The sequence below is a fragment of the Dendrobium catenatum genome, unplaced genomic scaffold, assembly GCF_001605985.2.
Source record: "Dendrobium catenatum unplaced genomic scaffold, ASM160598v2 fragScaff_scaffold_1351, whole genome shotgun sequence".
NCBI classification, from domain to species: domain Eukaryota; kingdom Viridiplantae; phylum Streptophyta; class Magnoliopsida; order Asparagales; family Orchidaceae; genus Dendrobium; species Dendrobium catenatum.
In genome coordinates, this window is record NW_021319813.1 from 585,340 (window position 1) to 597,829 (window position 12,490).

Below are 12,490 nucleotides of genomic sequence, written 5' to 3' on the forward strand. Positions count from 1 at the left end.
TCATAATAATTATATACAAAAAGTTACACGGTGAATGTTCAATAAATCAAAAGAAAATATAATTTTATCAATTTTGGAAAGATTAAAATCATAGAACTCAAAATCATCGAAAACTAGAGTAGGATTTGATTTAACTACCAAAATTAGAAAAAATCTCATAAAAAAACTGATGGACGAAAATGCTCTAAATCCTTTTCCTCTCCTTCTTCTCCCCTCCTATTTTCCTTTTCTTACCCTACAAGCCAAGCGAGTGAGAGAAATGGCTCCATAGAGAAATTATATAAAAAAATATTTTTAAGTGCCAAGCATTGTAAAGATTTCAAACAAGCGCCGCAGTTTTGCATATCGCTTCCAAAGATACTGTATAACAAAAAGCTCAGCGCCGTGGCAAAGCTTTCTTGAAGTTGTTGTGGTCTTAGGCTCTTAGCATCGCAGCATTCTCAAACCCAACACCGCAGTACTCTAGCCCAAAATTTCATTTAAATTTTATTTTTCATCTTTCATGCTATTACAGATTATACCTAAAAGTTTAAAAAAAAAAGAGGAAATAATATATTAAACTAGTCATTTTCGGATAAAAAAAGAGTTGGCAGGTCAATTCAAACCCATCCCATTTAAATAAACATGACCCATCTATTAAACAAGTCAATCCAAACCTAATTTTTTTCAAATTGGGTCATTTTTTTTACGTATCGACTCAAAAGAGTACCCGATCAAGATATGAAGTTCATTTAAGTATTGCTTATTCATTTTCTTATCATCAATTACAAATGATTACTGAGTTCAAATTCAAATTTCTTACATATTGTTATTAGGATTAGCAAGTATAGTGGGCCAGTAGATTAAATTAACATATTATTATAGGTGTTAGTAAACATAGGTCTACAATTAGTATTATAATACTCAATAGGTAGTCAATGCATCATATTAATCCTTACAAGGTTATATATACTGCTCTTTGGGAGTATGCATTAGGATATCAATGAAGAAATGAGCAAACTCCTTTTCTTGTGATTCATCTTCCCCCTCAATCTACTATTTTTTTGAGTCTCCAATGATTTGAAAACATCTTTTAATAGATTTGATCCTTTGAGTATTGTAATCGTTCTATCATAGTTAAGATATGTGGTTGAAGAAGTCATTTAAGGAATTGAGCTTTGAATTTGGACTTAATTGCTTGAACGTGCTTTATTAATTTTAGGTTTAGTTTGGGACGGTTTTCTTGTTGATTCTTAAAGCAGCGTTTTAGTATAAAAATTAAAATTTGTATATCGAAAAGCCGCTTGAAGAAGTAGAAAGAAAGACATCACAAACGAAGTCTTAATCTTGACTTCCTTATTTTTAACATCAAGGGAGTTTGTTTGCTTTCAGCCAGATTTTAGCAATAATGCCACAATTCTCAAGCACTTCAATTCATCATTTGTCTTCTCTAAGAACCATTAAATTTTGAGTTTGCCTTAAGTATGGAGGATAAAGGAGTTATGAGATAGCTATAAAACTTCAACCTTGCCTAAACTCAAGAAATACATTTGTGAAAAGAGAAGGGCAAGTCAAGAATGCTCGTAACTCAAAATATATATTTATGCATTTCTCAGTGACTTTATGTTATATTCAACAAAGAAATTTGATTATTTACGTTGAATCCGGGTTTGGAGGAAGGTGAGATTTGAAGAATTATAGTGAATTGTCGTTGATTGAGCTCAACGACACTAGTTAGGTGAGTAAACATGGGTGAGTATGTGAGTAAGTGTTGAGGTTAGAGGGCCTACTTGCCGAAATGGACAATGATTTCTCTTAGAGAGCTTGAATTGCCTTGAGGATAAATGGCGAGTGAGATAATTTCATTGGAATGGAGAACTCCAAGTTTGATGGTCGTGAAAAGGTAGTTTGAGGTTACGCCCTTTCTTGTAGTTGCATTGAGGATGGTCGCTCTTGGAGAAATCAATCAGCAGAGGTCACTCTAAAGATGAGCAAGTAATTGAGGTCACAATGAGGGGGTGCAAATGATTGAGGTTGATTTTAGGGTGAGTGACTGATGTTGTGGCCTAATTATGTGGTGAATAATGTGTTGCTAACTTGATGAAAGAATCCCCAAATCGCCTCATAGAGCACGAGCTCCTTAGTAGCTTTGGGCAAAGAGCGCCTATGAATCATTTAAGGCAAGCTCCTTGAGGCAAATTGGCTCCTCTCAAACCATTAGGCAAGTTCCCCATATTAGCCCCCTTCGAGGATAAGCGCCCTTACTATATCCACCAACTACCTGTTAAGCATACATACAATTTCTTTTTTCCATTGTGAGTAGAAACTTATAAATAATAAAAAAAATCACTCACCCTTTTAGGAACTTAATTCTAAATTTACTTCATTTTAAACATGGGAGCATCATTTTCATAATACATCCTTTAAGTATCTCGAAATCACAAATAGGGTCATCAAAAAAGCTCATTTTTCATGATCAATTATATCCAGCATGATAATTAGCTAAGTTCACTTTGATTTCATTTGGGATGACTTTTCAACTGCTTCTTAAAACAGCTTTATGGTACAACAAATAACATGTTTATACTAAAAAACTGCTTTAAAAAACAGTTAAAAAGTCGTCCCAAACAAAACCTTAATTTTTACAAGCGGTATCTTTAACAAGCCAAACATGAATAATATTTTGTCTAGTCTTTTTATTATTATTATTATTGATAATTTAGGAACATGAATAATATTTTGTCTAGTCTTTTTATTATTATTATTATTGATAATTTAATTATGTTCCTTATTCTTGTTAGAAAATTTGGGCGATCAAGAGATAACAATTTGTTCTTGATACTAATAATTATATGAAATACAACACAAATGATTAAATGATTAAATCAAGCAAAGCTTAATTTAGAAAATTTTAGGGTTTAGGGTTTCTACAGGTTTCAAATTTTGGTTAGGATGTTTCTCAAACTCATTAATTTTATTTTGCAATATTTAAATTGTAAAATCCAATTGACTTTTTATCGGTCATATTTATTTTAAAATAAATTCAATGACCTTCAGATTATTCTAAACTTCTATTAATAGGGCAGAGGAAGAAATATTATTTATTAGTAATTTTCATTTAAGCACATGCCAGTTTCTTGCCGGCCAAGAAACGGACTATATTATCCAAAGCTGGATTAAAGGATCTTAGCACTCCATGCTCTTTCTAAAACCGGGCCCCATACTACTATAACCCGAAAACTCGATCAGAATTCGAACCCAAAATTTCAAATTCGGATTGATCCGAACCCAAATCGAACCCAAAATTTCAAATTCGGATTGATCCGAACCCAAACAAGGTTGGGTTCAGATTAAGCTTTTCGACCCGTTCTAAAAATCAGGTCAGTTCAAGTTGATCCAAAAATCCAAAATTTATCAAGAATGACCCGCAATACCCACGCTGATCGGACCTACCCGCGCCTGATCGGAGCTGCCCAGCCTCTGCCCGCTCTGACTCTTTTATGAATTTTTATTACATCTGGTGTCCTAACATAGCTCTACATTCGGATGCCAGTAAAATAGTGCCACGTGCTCCTACTTTTTACCGCGCGGCCCAATGACCTGACCCGGACACGGACCCAGTATTGCTATGTATTGACTGATTTGTGCAGACCAGGATATTGCTAGGTATTACTCGATATTGCTTAGTATTGCAACGAAAAATACCATTCTATCAAGGCCAATACCGAGCAATACCCCGGTTTTGCTAGGTATTGCTCAGTATTGCTAAATATTGGTCTTGATTGAGCGGTATTTCTCGTTATTGTCAAGCAATACCTAGCAATACCGAGCAATACCTAGCAATACACGAACATAGCAATACCAGATTCCAGTCCGGGTCAAGTCGTCGGCCCGTGCGATAAAGAGTAGGAGCATGTGGCAACATATTATTGACGTCCGAACATAGAGCTACGTCAGGACACCGGACGTAATAAAAATTCCTCTTTTACACCTCAATTCAAATATAATTTTGATTGGGATGTTTATTACATAACTGAATTTATTTTCAGATTAATATTATACATTAATAATTAATTTGTATTACACTTATCTTTAAAATAAATTTAATAATTTTTAAATATATCCAAATTAAAATATATGTCAGATTATTTTTGTCGTTTTTACTAAGAGCTCGTCTGTATTACGCCCTGTGCTTCTTCTTCTTCAAGCCACAATCTTTCCCTTCTGCCCTTCACTCTCTCTACAGTCTACAGTCACCGGTTCTCCATCTGCTCACCATGAACGGCCTCAGCAACACCACCGCCACACCGAACCTCCATTTCATCCTCATCCCTCTCATGGCGCAAGGCCACATGATCCCTATGGTCGACATGGCCTGCCTCCTCGCTGCCGGTGGCGCCGTCGTCAGCTTCATCACCACCCCCGTCAACGCCGCCCGCATCCGCCCTTTCATTTCCCGAATCCAAGCGTCCTCTCTCGCCATCCGCTTCGTCGAGCTCCGTTTCCCATCCGCCGAAGCTGGTCTCCCCCTCGGCTGCGAAAACCTAGACCTTCTTCCCGACTCCAAATTCAACAAACCCTTCGTCGAAGCCCTTCCCCTTCTCCGCAACCAGCTCGAGCTTCAACTCGGGAAACAAATTCCGATCCCCGATTGCATTATCTCCGATACAAAGCACGCCTGGGCTGGATCCATTGCGCGGAAATTGTTGATACCTCATATTATCTTCCACGGACCCTCGTGTTTCTATCTACATTCGACTCTATCGATTAAGCGGCATAAAATCTTGGATGGTATTAGAGATGAGTATGAGAAATTTGTTTTGCCGGATCTACCGCAGAGGATCGAGATGACGAAAGCGCAGGTGGAGCGATGGGTAGATTCGCCGACATGGGAGAAGCTGAGAGACGATTGTTACGCCGCCGAGGAGGCAGCGGACGGGATCGTGATCAATACATTTGAGGAGCTCGAACCGTGGTGTGTCGAGATGTACCGGAAGGCGACAGGGAAGAAGGTTTGGCCGATCGGGCCCTTATCACTTTATAACAGGGAGATTGAAAGCACAGCAATAAGAGGCAACGAAGTACCGGCTATGGAGGCGGAGAAGTTGCAGCGATGGTTGGACGAGAGAGAAAAGGGATCAGTCGTATTCATCAGCTTCGGGAGCCTAGCGCGGAACCCGATCGCCCAGCTGACCGAGATCGGCTGCGGGCTGGAGGCGACCAGGGCAAGGTTCATATGGGTGGTGAAGGAGGCGGAAGTGAAGAGCGGTACGGAAGCTGAGAAATGGATGGAGGAGTTCGAGGATAGATCCGCGAAGGACAAGAAGGGGATGGTGATTAGGGGATGGGCGCCGCAAATGGTGGTGTTGTCGCATTCGGCGGTGGGCGGATTCATGACACATTGTGGATGGAACTCAATATTGGAGGCCATCTGCGCCGGCGTGCCGATGGCGACATGGCCGCACTTTGCGGATCAGTTCTTGAACGAGAGGTTGGTGGTGGATGTGCTTGGGATTGGAGTGGCGGTTGGAGCGGTGGTGCCGGTGAAGCCGGCAGATGAGGAGAGGAAGGAGGCGGTGGTGGGGAGGGAGAAGGTGGAGAAGGCGGTGGTGAGGTTGATGGATGAAGGGGAGGAAGGAGAGGAGAGGAGGAGGAGGGCGAGGGAGTTTGGGGAGAAGGCGAGGAACGCGATGGAGGAAGGCGGGTCTTCTTGCCAAAATTTGAAGGGAGTTATAAAATACGTGTCCGATCGTAAGAACAAAATTAATCTAATATGATGCTATGCCTCAAATCAGAACAGTTATTAGGTCCGGACACCGGATGTAGCGGAGGTCAATAATATGTCACCACGTGCTCTTACTTTTTACCGTGCGGCCCGAGGACCCGACGTGGACCAGAATCCGATATTGCTATGTTCGCTTATTGCTAGGTATTGCTCGGTATTGTTCGGTATTGCCAGGTATTGTTTGATAATAACAAGAAATACCGCTCTATCAAGACCAATACCGAGCAATACCCCAATTTTGCTAGGTATTGCTCGGTATTGCTAGGTATTGGTCTTCACATAATGGTATTTATCATTATTATCGAGCAATATCGAGCAATACCAATACCCCAATTTTGCTAGGTATTGCTCAATAAAGAGTAAGGGCACGTGACACCATTTTACCAGCGTCCGAACGTAGAGCTATGTCAGGACACCGGACCAAATAAAAATTCCTCAAATCATAGGTTATTGAATTTTATTTATCTAAAATTCCCAAAATGTGATTATAATTTAATTTGTTCGAAATCTAGAAAAAAGAAAATCTCAAAAAAATTGATCAATCAACAAAAATTAGGGGGATTGATATCCATAATATTCTAAAAAACTAAATTTATTTATCTAAAATCTAAAAATTCATATTCACCAAAATAAAACTTGGGAACTTTTTAATAATAAAAATCTATCACTCTTCCTTGTTTGATACATGTTGAGAAAATCAATAGCCGCGTCGACTCCCCATCTTAACACCACATAAAGTGGGATGGCATATTCCTCAATCCCATCCACAACAATCACGCCAAATAACATTGTTGTAATATTGTCCTGATGTAGGAGAAATTATTATGTACGTTGTCCAGACGGAGAGAACAGTCCGAAATCCGAATTTGCTAAATATTTACTGTGTATTTGCTAAGTATTTGTAAATATTCAATAAATACTCAGCAAATACTCACAACTAAATATTTACTGAGTATTTGAAGTAGACTACAAAGCATGCACCAAATGATTAACATATAAGATGATGATTTGCAAGGACCTAAATATGTAGGAACTAGGATGAAGAGGAGTTAGAGGGCAAGCAAAGGAGGGAGGGTTAAAATCAAGATTGTGAAAATCAAACCGATCAGTGAACCAGAAAAATGAGAAGTTCGCAATTCGACCCTGATCAAACCAAACGACGTAACAAATAATAATATTTTAAAATTTAATAAAATTAACATAATAATAATGTTATCATTCCAAATATTAGACAAAAAATTAGAAAACATAAAACTTAGTAAAAAAAAGTATTTTAAAATCTCACATAAGAGCAAAAAAAATCCAAATCTTATAATTATAAAAATTTACACTCATAATAATATTATAATTTTAATTTTAAATTTAATTTACATATAATCATATATATAATCTATTTTTCAACGTCAAGAGAAGGGCATTTGTAGTCATTTCAATATGAGTTAGAATATATAAAGTCAGATTTGATGCATAAATGATTTTTAGATTGGATCGAACCGGTCTTGTGGCCTGTTCAAAATTTAAGCTAATAACATATTCTCAAAAATTAAAAGTTTATGCCAACTACAACTAGATCCTTAATTACTATATTTTCAACATCATTTCATAATACAGCCCATAAAAAAATTATAAGAATTCATTATTTTTAACTACATGGCATCATATTATTTGTAAAAATTAATGATTTTCCAATGCTTATGATCATCAGTAATGTTGTTCAATCAAAACTGTATATGCATATTACTAAATTACCTCACATGGCTCCATCGCATTACTCTGCCCAAAATTCGTCCTATGTAAATTTGGCTCGGCAACAATATGATCAGCATCTGTACAATTTTAATGAAAGGAATGATTAACCAAAACTCAACAGAAATTACTTGAAAATTCTGGACATATACAACATATTTCACAAGTACAGATACCCAGATAACAATTTAATACATGACCAAATTATGATTTGAAGCGGATTAATTATGAGAAATTTTCTAATTATAGAGGGCAGATTTGGAGGAGATTAATTAGGATATGTTTTCTAATAGAAGATGGAAGATTTGGAGGCTAATTTGGGAGAGAATTGAGGGAAGGCTATTTTGACGAAGTAGCCCGAAATTTTATTCAACATAAATAAATATTACAACAGCCACACAAAGCCAAGAACACACACTTACAACAAAAGAGCCCAACGTTATGAAATGACTAGCTACGAAGAAAAAACACGCCACATAAAAGGCCAAAAAAATAGAGGGTACACCCAAAAGGACTCAGTATGGCAATCCTGCACCCACCGAGTAGGGAAGAGACGACCATCCATTGGCGGAGAAAGCCACAAAGCAACCAGCCAAAGTTCAATAAGCAACACCAAAAGGCACGGAGATAACCACACTAACCACCAAGGTTGTCAGATCAAGGCCAACCCTGGGTTAAGCAGAATTACCTCATCATAGTCCAACAACCAATAGAAAAGCCAAACCAACCACAGCAGAAATCACTAGTTTTTCTTAGATTTATTTTTAGACATTTTCCCAGCACCACTATAAATAGCATGATCAACAAATCGATCTGCCATAGAATTAAACCTATCTTGTGGATCTTGAAACTCATTTGCATTCTCATCAACATCGTCGTTTCATATTGTTTGCTATAAATAGTAGTAGGGTTTATCTAATGTTTTATAGGAATAATTTTATTTGAGAGTTGCTATAGTTTTCTTTTCGTAAGGGCTTCTAGCAACGTGTAGGCTGTTTGGGAGAGCTGCTCACATTGAAGTTATAATCCAAAACCATCCATTATTATTAATATTTCTGCAGTTTTCCCATTATTCGTTTGTTATTTTTGTCTCCAAAGCGTATCAGAGGACTCAATGAACTCATCTTCTCATACTTTAAAAACGTTAAATATGAAATTCTATGAATTTGGCTGACAACAGGTTGAAGGATTCAACATAAATGGACCGCAAATCATTGACAAGAAAACATAATTACTAATTAAAAATCCATGTAAAAATTTAACCAATTTCATTCTTTCCAAGTTTTTCCGGCATTAAACATTAGACTTGTTTATATATGAAGAACCCAATAAAATAGGTTGGCGAGATCCAATCTTGATTATTTATGAATAATTCCTTGACAAAACAGATGTTTAGTTCCAAGTGAGGGCAAATTATCAAAGTGAAGAGATTAAAGGAAAAAATATGATGAAATTTTACCTTTAGCTGGTTGATGACTTGATTTTGCCGTTCTTCTTGATGAATCTCAACTGGAAAATGGAATTTTGACATAGATCTGATGGCAGATAGCTCAGTAAATGAATTAGTCCTGCCCTCCCCAGGAATTTTATAATGCCTGAATAACATTTGATCAACAATCTTTGGCCTTCAGCTTTTATCGTACTCGAAAACGATACCTTCAGCAAGGCTTCTTGTTCGGCCATGGCCAAACAATTTATGCACTATATTCATGGAAAAGTCCATCACAGTTCCGAGGCCCTGGCAAGTGATTATATTCCCATCAATTACAATTCCAGCTCCATCAGCAACTTGGCCGGTGAGCTTGTTGATAACAGAAGGATGGGCCGTTGCTATTTTATCCTGTTGGCCACGTCAGCCTTCATGAATTTCTGCTTATAAAGTTCAAACAAGAAATAAAAATCGGGTATCACCTTGAGAAGGCCATGTTTTTGTAAGATAGCAGGAGCTGAGCAGATGCCACCATATATCCTTCCAGACTCTTTCTGTTCTTTAAGAAGCTTCTTAAGAACCTTGGATTTTCCCAACCGCTCAGCACCACCCGCCCCACCCTGTAGAGCACTTATATATGATATATCAGCCTAACTAAAGCATGTCATAGCTGGGTCAAATGAGTAACCAAGGAAAAAGGACATCCCAAATAAACATTGGCACTTTACAGCAACAACAACAAGCATTTATCCCACTATACGGGGTCGGCTACACGAATCATTTTTCTCCATTGTGTCCTGTTAAGACTCAAATTCTCATCTAAAACTAATATAAAAATGTCATTTTTACTATTTTCTAATATAATCTTTTTAAGTCTACCTCTACCTTTCTTAACATAAGTCAAATCTAATACATCTACTTTCCTAATCGGGTCATCAGAAGGCCGTCATTTTATGTGACCAAACCATCTAAGGCAACTCTCTTTAATCTTATCTTCCACTGGAGCTACTCCAACCTTTTCACATATATGCTCATTTCGTATCCTCTCTCTAAGAGTAAAGCCACTCATCCACCTGAGCATCCTCATCTCTGCAACACTTAACTTAATATTATGCTTCTCTTTTAATGGCCAACATTCTACACCATAAAACATTGCAGGTCTCACTACCATCTTATAGAATTTTCCCTTTAAGTTTGAGAGGGACAATCTATTTCAACATCACTCTGAACAATAGACCTAAGATATCTAAAACGTGTACTCTTATTAATGACTTGATCACCCAAAGTCACAATCCCCTCCAACTAGATTTAATATTACTAAAATTACACTCCATATATGCAGTTTTAGATCCACTCAAACGAAAAACTTTAGACTCTAAGGTTGACCTCGAGAATTCAACTTTATCTTCAACTCCTATAGTCTTATCAACAAGAAGAATATCATAAAAAAAAGTATAAACTAGGGTACAACCTCTTGCAAATGTCTAGTAAGAACATCCATGACTAAAGCAAAAAGATATGGGCTTAAAGCTGATCTTTGATGTAATCCAACTGAAATAGGAAAATACTTTGTCAAACAACCTTGTGCCTGAACACAAGTAATAGCTCTTGCATATATATCATTAATGACTTGAATATAAGCATTATTAACCTCTTTCTTTTCTAGAACTCTCTATAGCACTTCTCTTGGAACTTAAGCCTGTATGTTTTAGTGGTGCGATATGTTGGCCATTAAAAGAGAAGCATAATATTAAGTTAAGTGTTGCAGAGATTGAGGCTGCTCAGGTGGATGAGTGGCTTTACTCTTAGAGAGAGGATACGAAATGAGCATATATGTGAAAAGGTGAGTAGCTCCAGTGGAAGATAGATTAGAGAGAGTTGCCTAGATGGTTTGGTCACATAAAATGACGCCTTCGATGACGCACTGTTAGGAAAGTAGATGTATTAGATTTGACTATGTTAAGAAAGGATAGAGGAGACTAAAAATTATATATAGAAAATAGTAAAAATGAATTTTATATTAGTTCTTAGATGAGAATTTGAGTCTTAACAGGACACAATGGAAGAAAAACGATTCGTGTAAGCCGACCCCCTATAGTGGATAAATGCTTGTTGTTGTTTGTAAAGCCGCAATGTTATTTGATGTCCTTTTTCCTTGGTTACTCATTTGACCCAGCTATGCTATGCTTTAGTTGAGGCTGATATATCATATATTAAGTGCTCTACAGGTGGGCGGGGGTGCTGAGCGGTTGGAAAAATCCAAGGTTCTTAAGAAGCTTCTTAAAGAACAGAAAGAGTCTGGAAGGATATATGGTGGCATCTGCATCAGCTCCGCTATCTTACAAAACATGGCCTTCTCAAGGTGATACCGATTTTTATTTCTTGTTTGAACTTTATAAGCAGAAATTCATGAAGGCTGCGTGGACCGCAACAGGATAAAATAGGCAACGGCCCCATCCTTCTGTATCAAACAAACTCACGGCCAGTTGCTGATGGAGCTGGAATTTAATTGATGGGAATATAATCACTTGCCAGGGCTTCGAAACTGTGATGGACTTTTCGCATGAATATAGTGCATAAATTGTTTGGCATGGCCGAACAGAAGCCTTGCTGAAGGGTATCTTGTCGAGTCAACGATATAAAGCTGAAAGGCCAAAGATTGTGATTCAAATGCTATTCAGGGCATGTAAAAATTCCTGGGGAGGGCGGAGTAATTCATTTACTGAGCTATTTGCCACGATGCTATCGTCAAAATTCCATTTCCAGTTGAGATTCATGCAAGAAGAACGGCTGCAAAATCAAGTCATCAACCAGGCTAAAGGTAAAATTTCAGTTTCAAATTCATTATTTGTTGGGGTTGAATGCATAATTTTAATTTCTTATTAAATAGACATCATAATATTCTTAATCCTTAGGCATTAATCTTGCCCTCACTTGGAACTAAACATCTGTTTATGTCAAGGATACATTATTCATAAATAATCAATGATGGATCTCGCAACAGCATTTTATTGGGTTGCATTCATATATAAAGCAAGTTTATGTTTAAGAGATGTAAAAGCCGAAAACTTGGAAAGATTAAATTGGTAAATTTTACAGGATTTTTAATTAGTAATTAGGTTCTTGTCATGATTTTTGCGCAGTCACCATTTATGTTTGAATCCTCACTCATATTGCGTCCAATTTAATCATAGAATTTCATAATTTAACGTTTTTAAAGTATGAGAAGATGAGTCATGAGTCCTCTATACGCTTTGGAGGACAAAAAAACAAAACGATAATGAAAAATACAAGATACTATATAATGCATGATTTTCGGATATAAAAATAAAAATACATGTGATATGCAATTTGAGCGGTAGAACTCGGCTCTCCCATAGCAACTTAGACGCTGTTAGGATGCCCATTACAAAGAAATTAATAAAACTCCAAATAAATTCTCCTTATAATAAAGCATATAATAAATCCTACTACTTATAGGCAAACAATATACAACAAATATCAAACCAACGCCCACGCTAATTATCTGCCTACAATCAGCCCCGCAAATC

General features: G+C 37.1%; 1 protein-coding gene and 1 long non-coding RNA gene across 2 annotated transcripts; one reads left to right on the forward strand and one right to left on the reverse strand.

Moving 5' to 3' along the window:
- Positions 1-4,149: 4,149 nt before the first annotated feature.
- On the forward strand, positions 4,150-5,800 carry LOC110111214 (UDP-glycosyltransferase 73E1-like). The gene has a single exon (XM_020843019.2). The coding sequence runs from the start codon at positions 4,257-4,259 to the stop codon at positions 5,754-5,756; it is 1,500 nt and encodes a 499-aa protein (XP_020698678.1). The 5' UTR covers positions 4,150-4,256; the 3' UTR covers positions 5,757-5,800.
- A 1,589-nt stretch (positions 5,801-7,389) lies between these two features.
- Positions 7,390-9,125, reverse strand: LOC114580860. The gene is made up of 2 exons (XR_003702473.1): positions 8,970-9,125; positions 7,390-7,590 (listed from the first exon to the last, which is right to left on the reverse strand). It is a non-coding gene; the product is annotated as an uncharacterized LOC114580860 (long non-coding RNA).
- Positions 9,126-12,490: the final 3,365 nt, after the last annotated feature.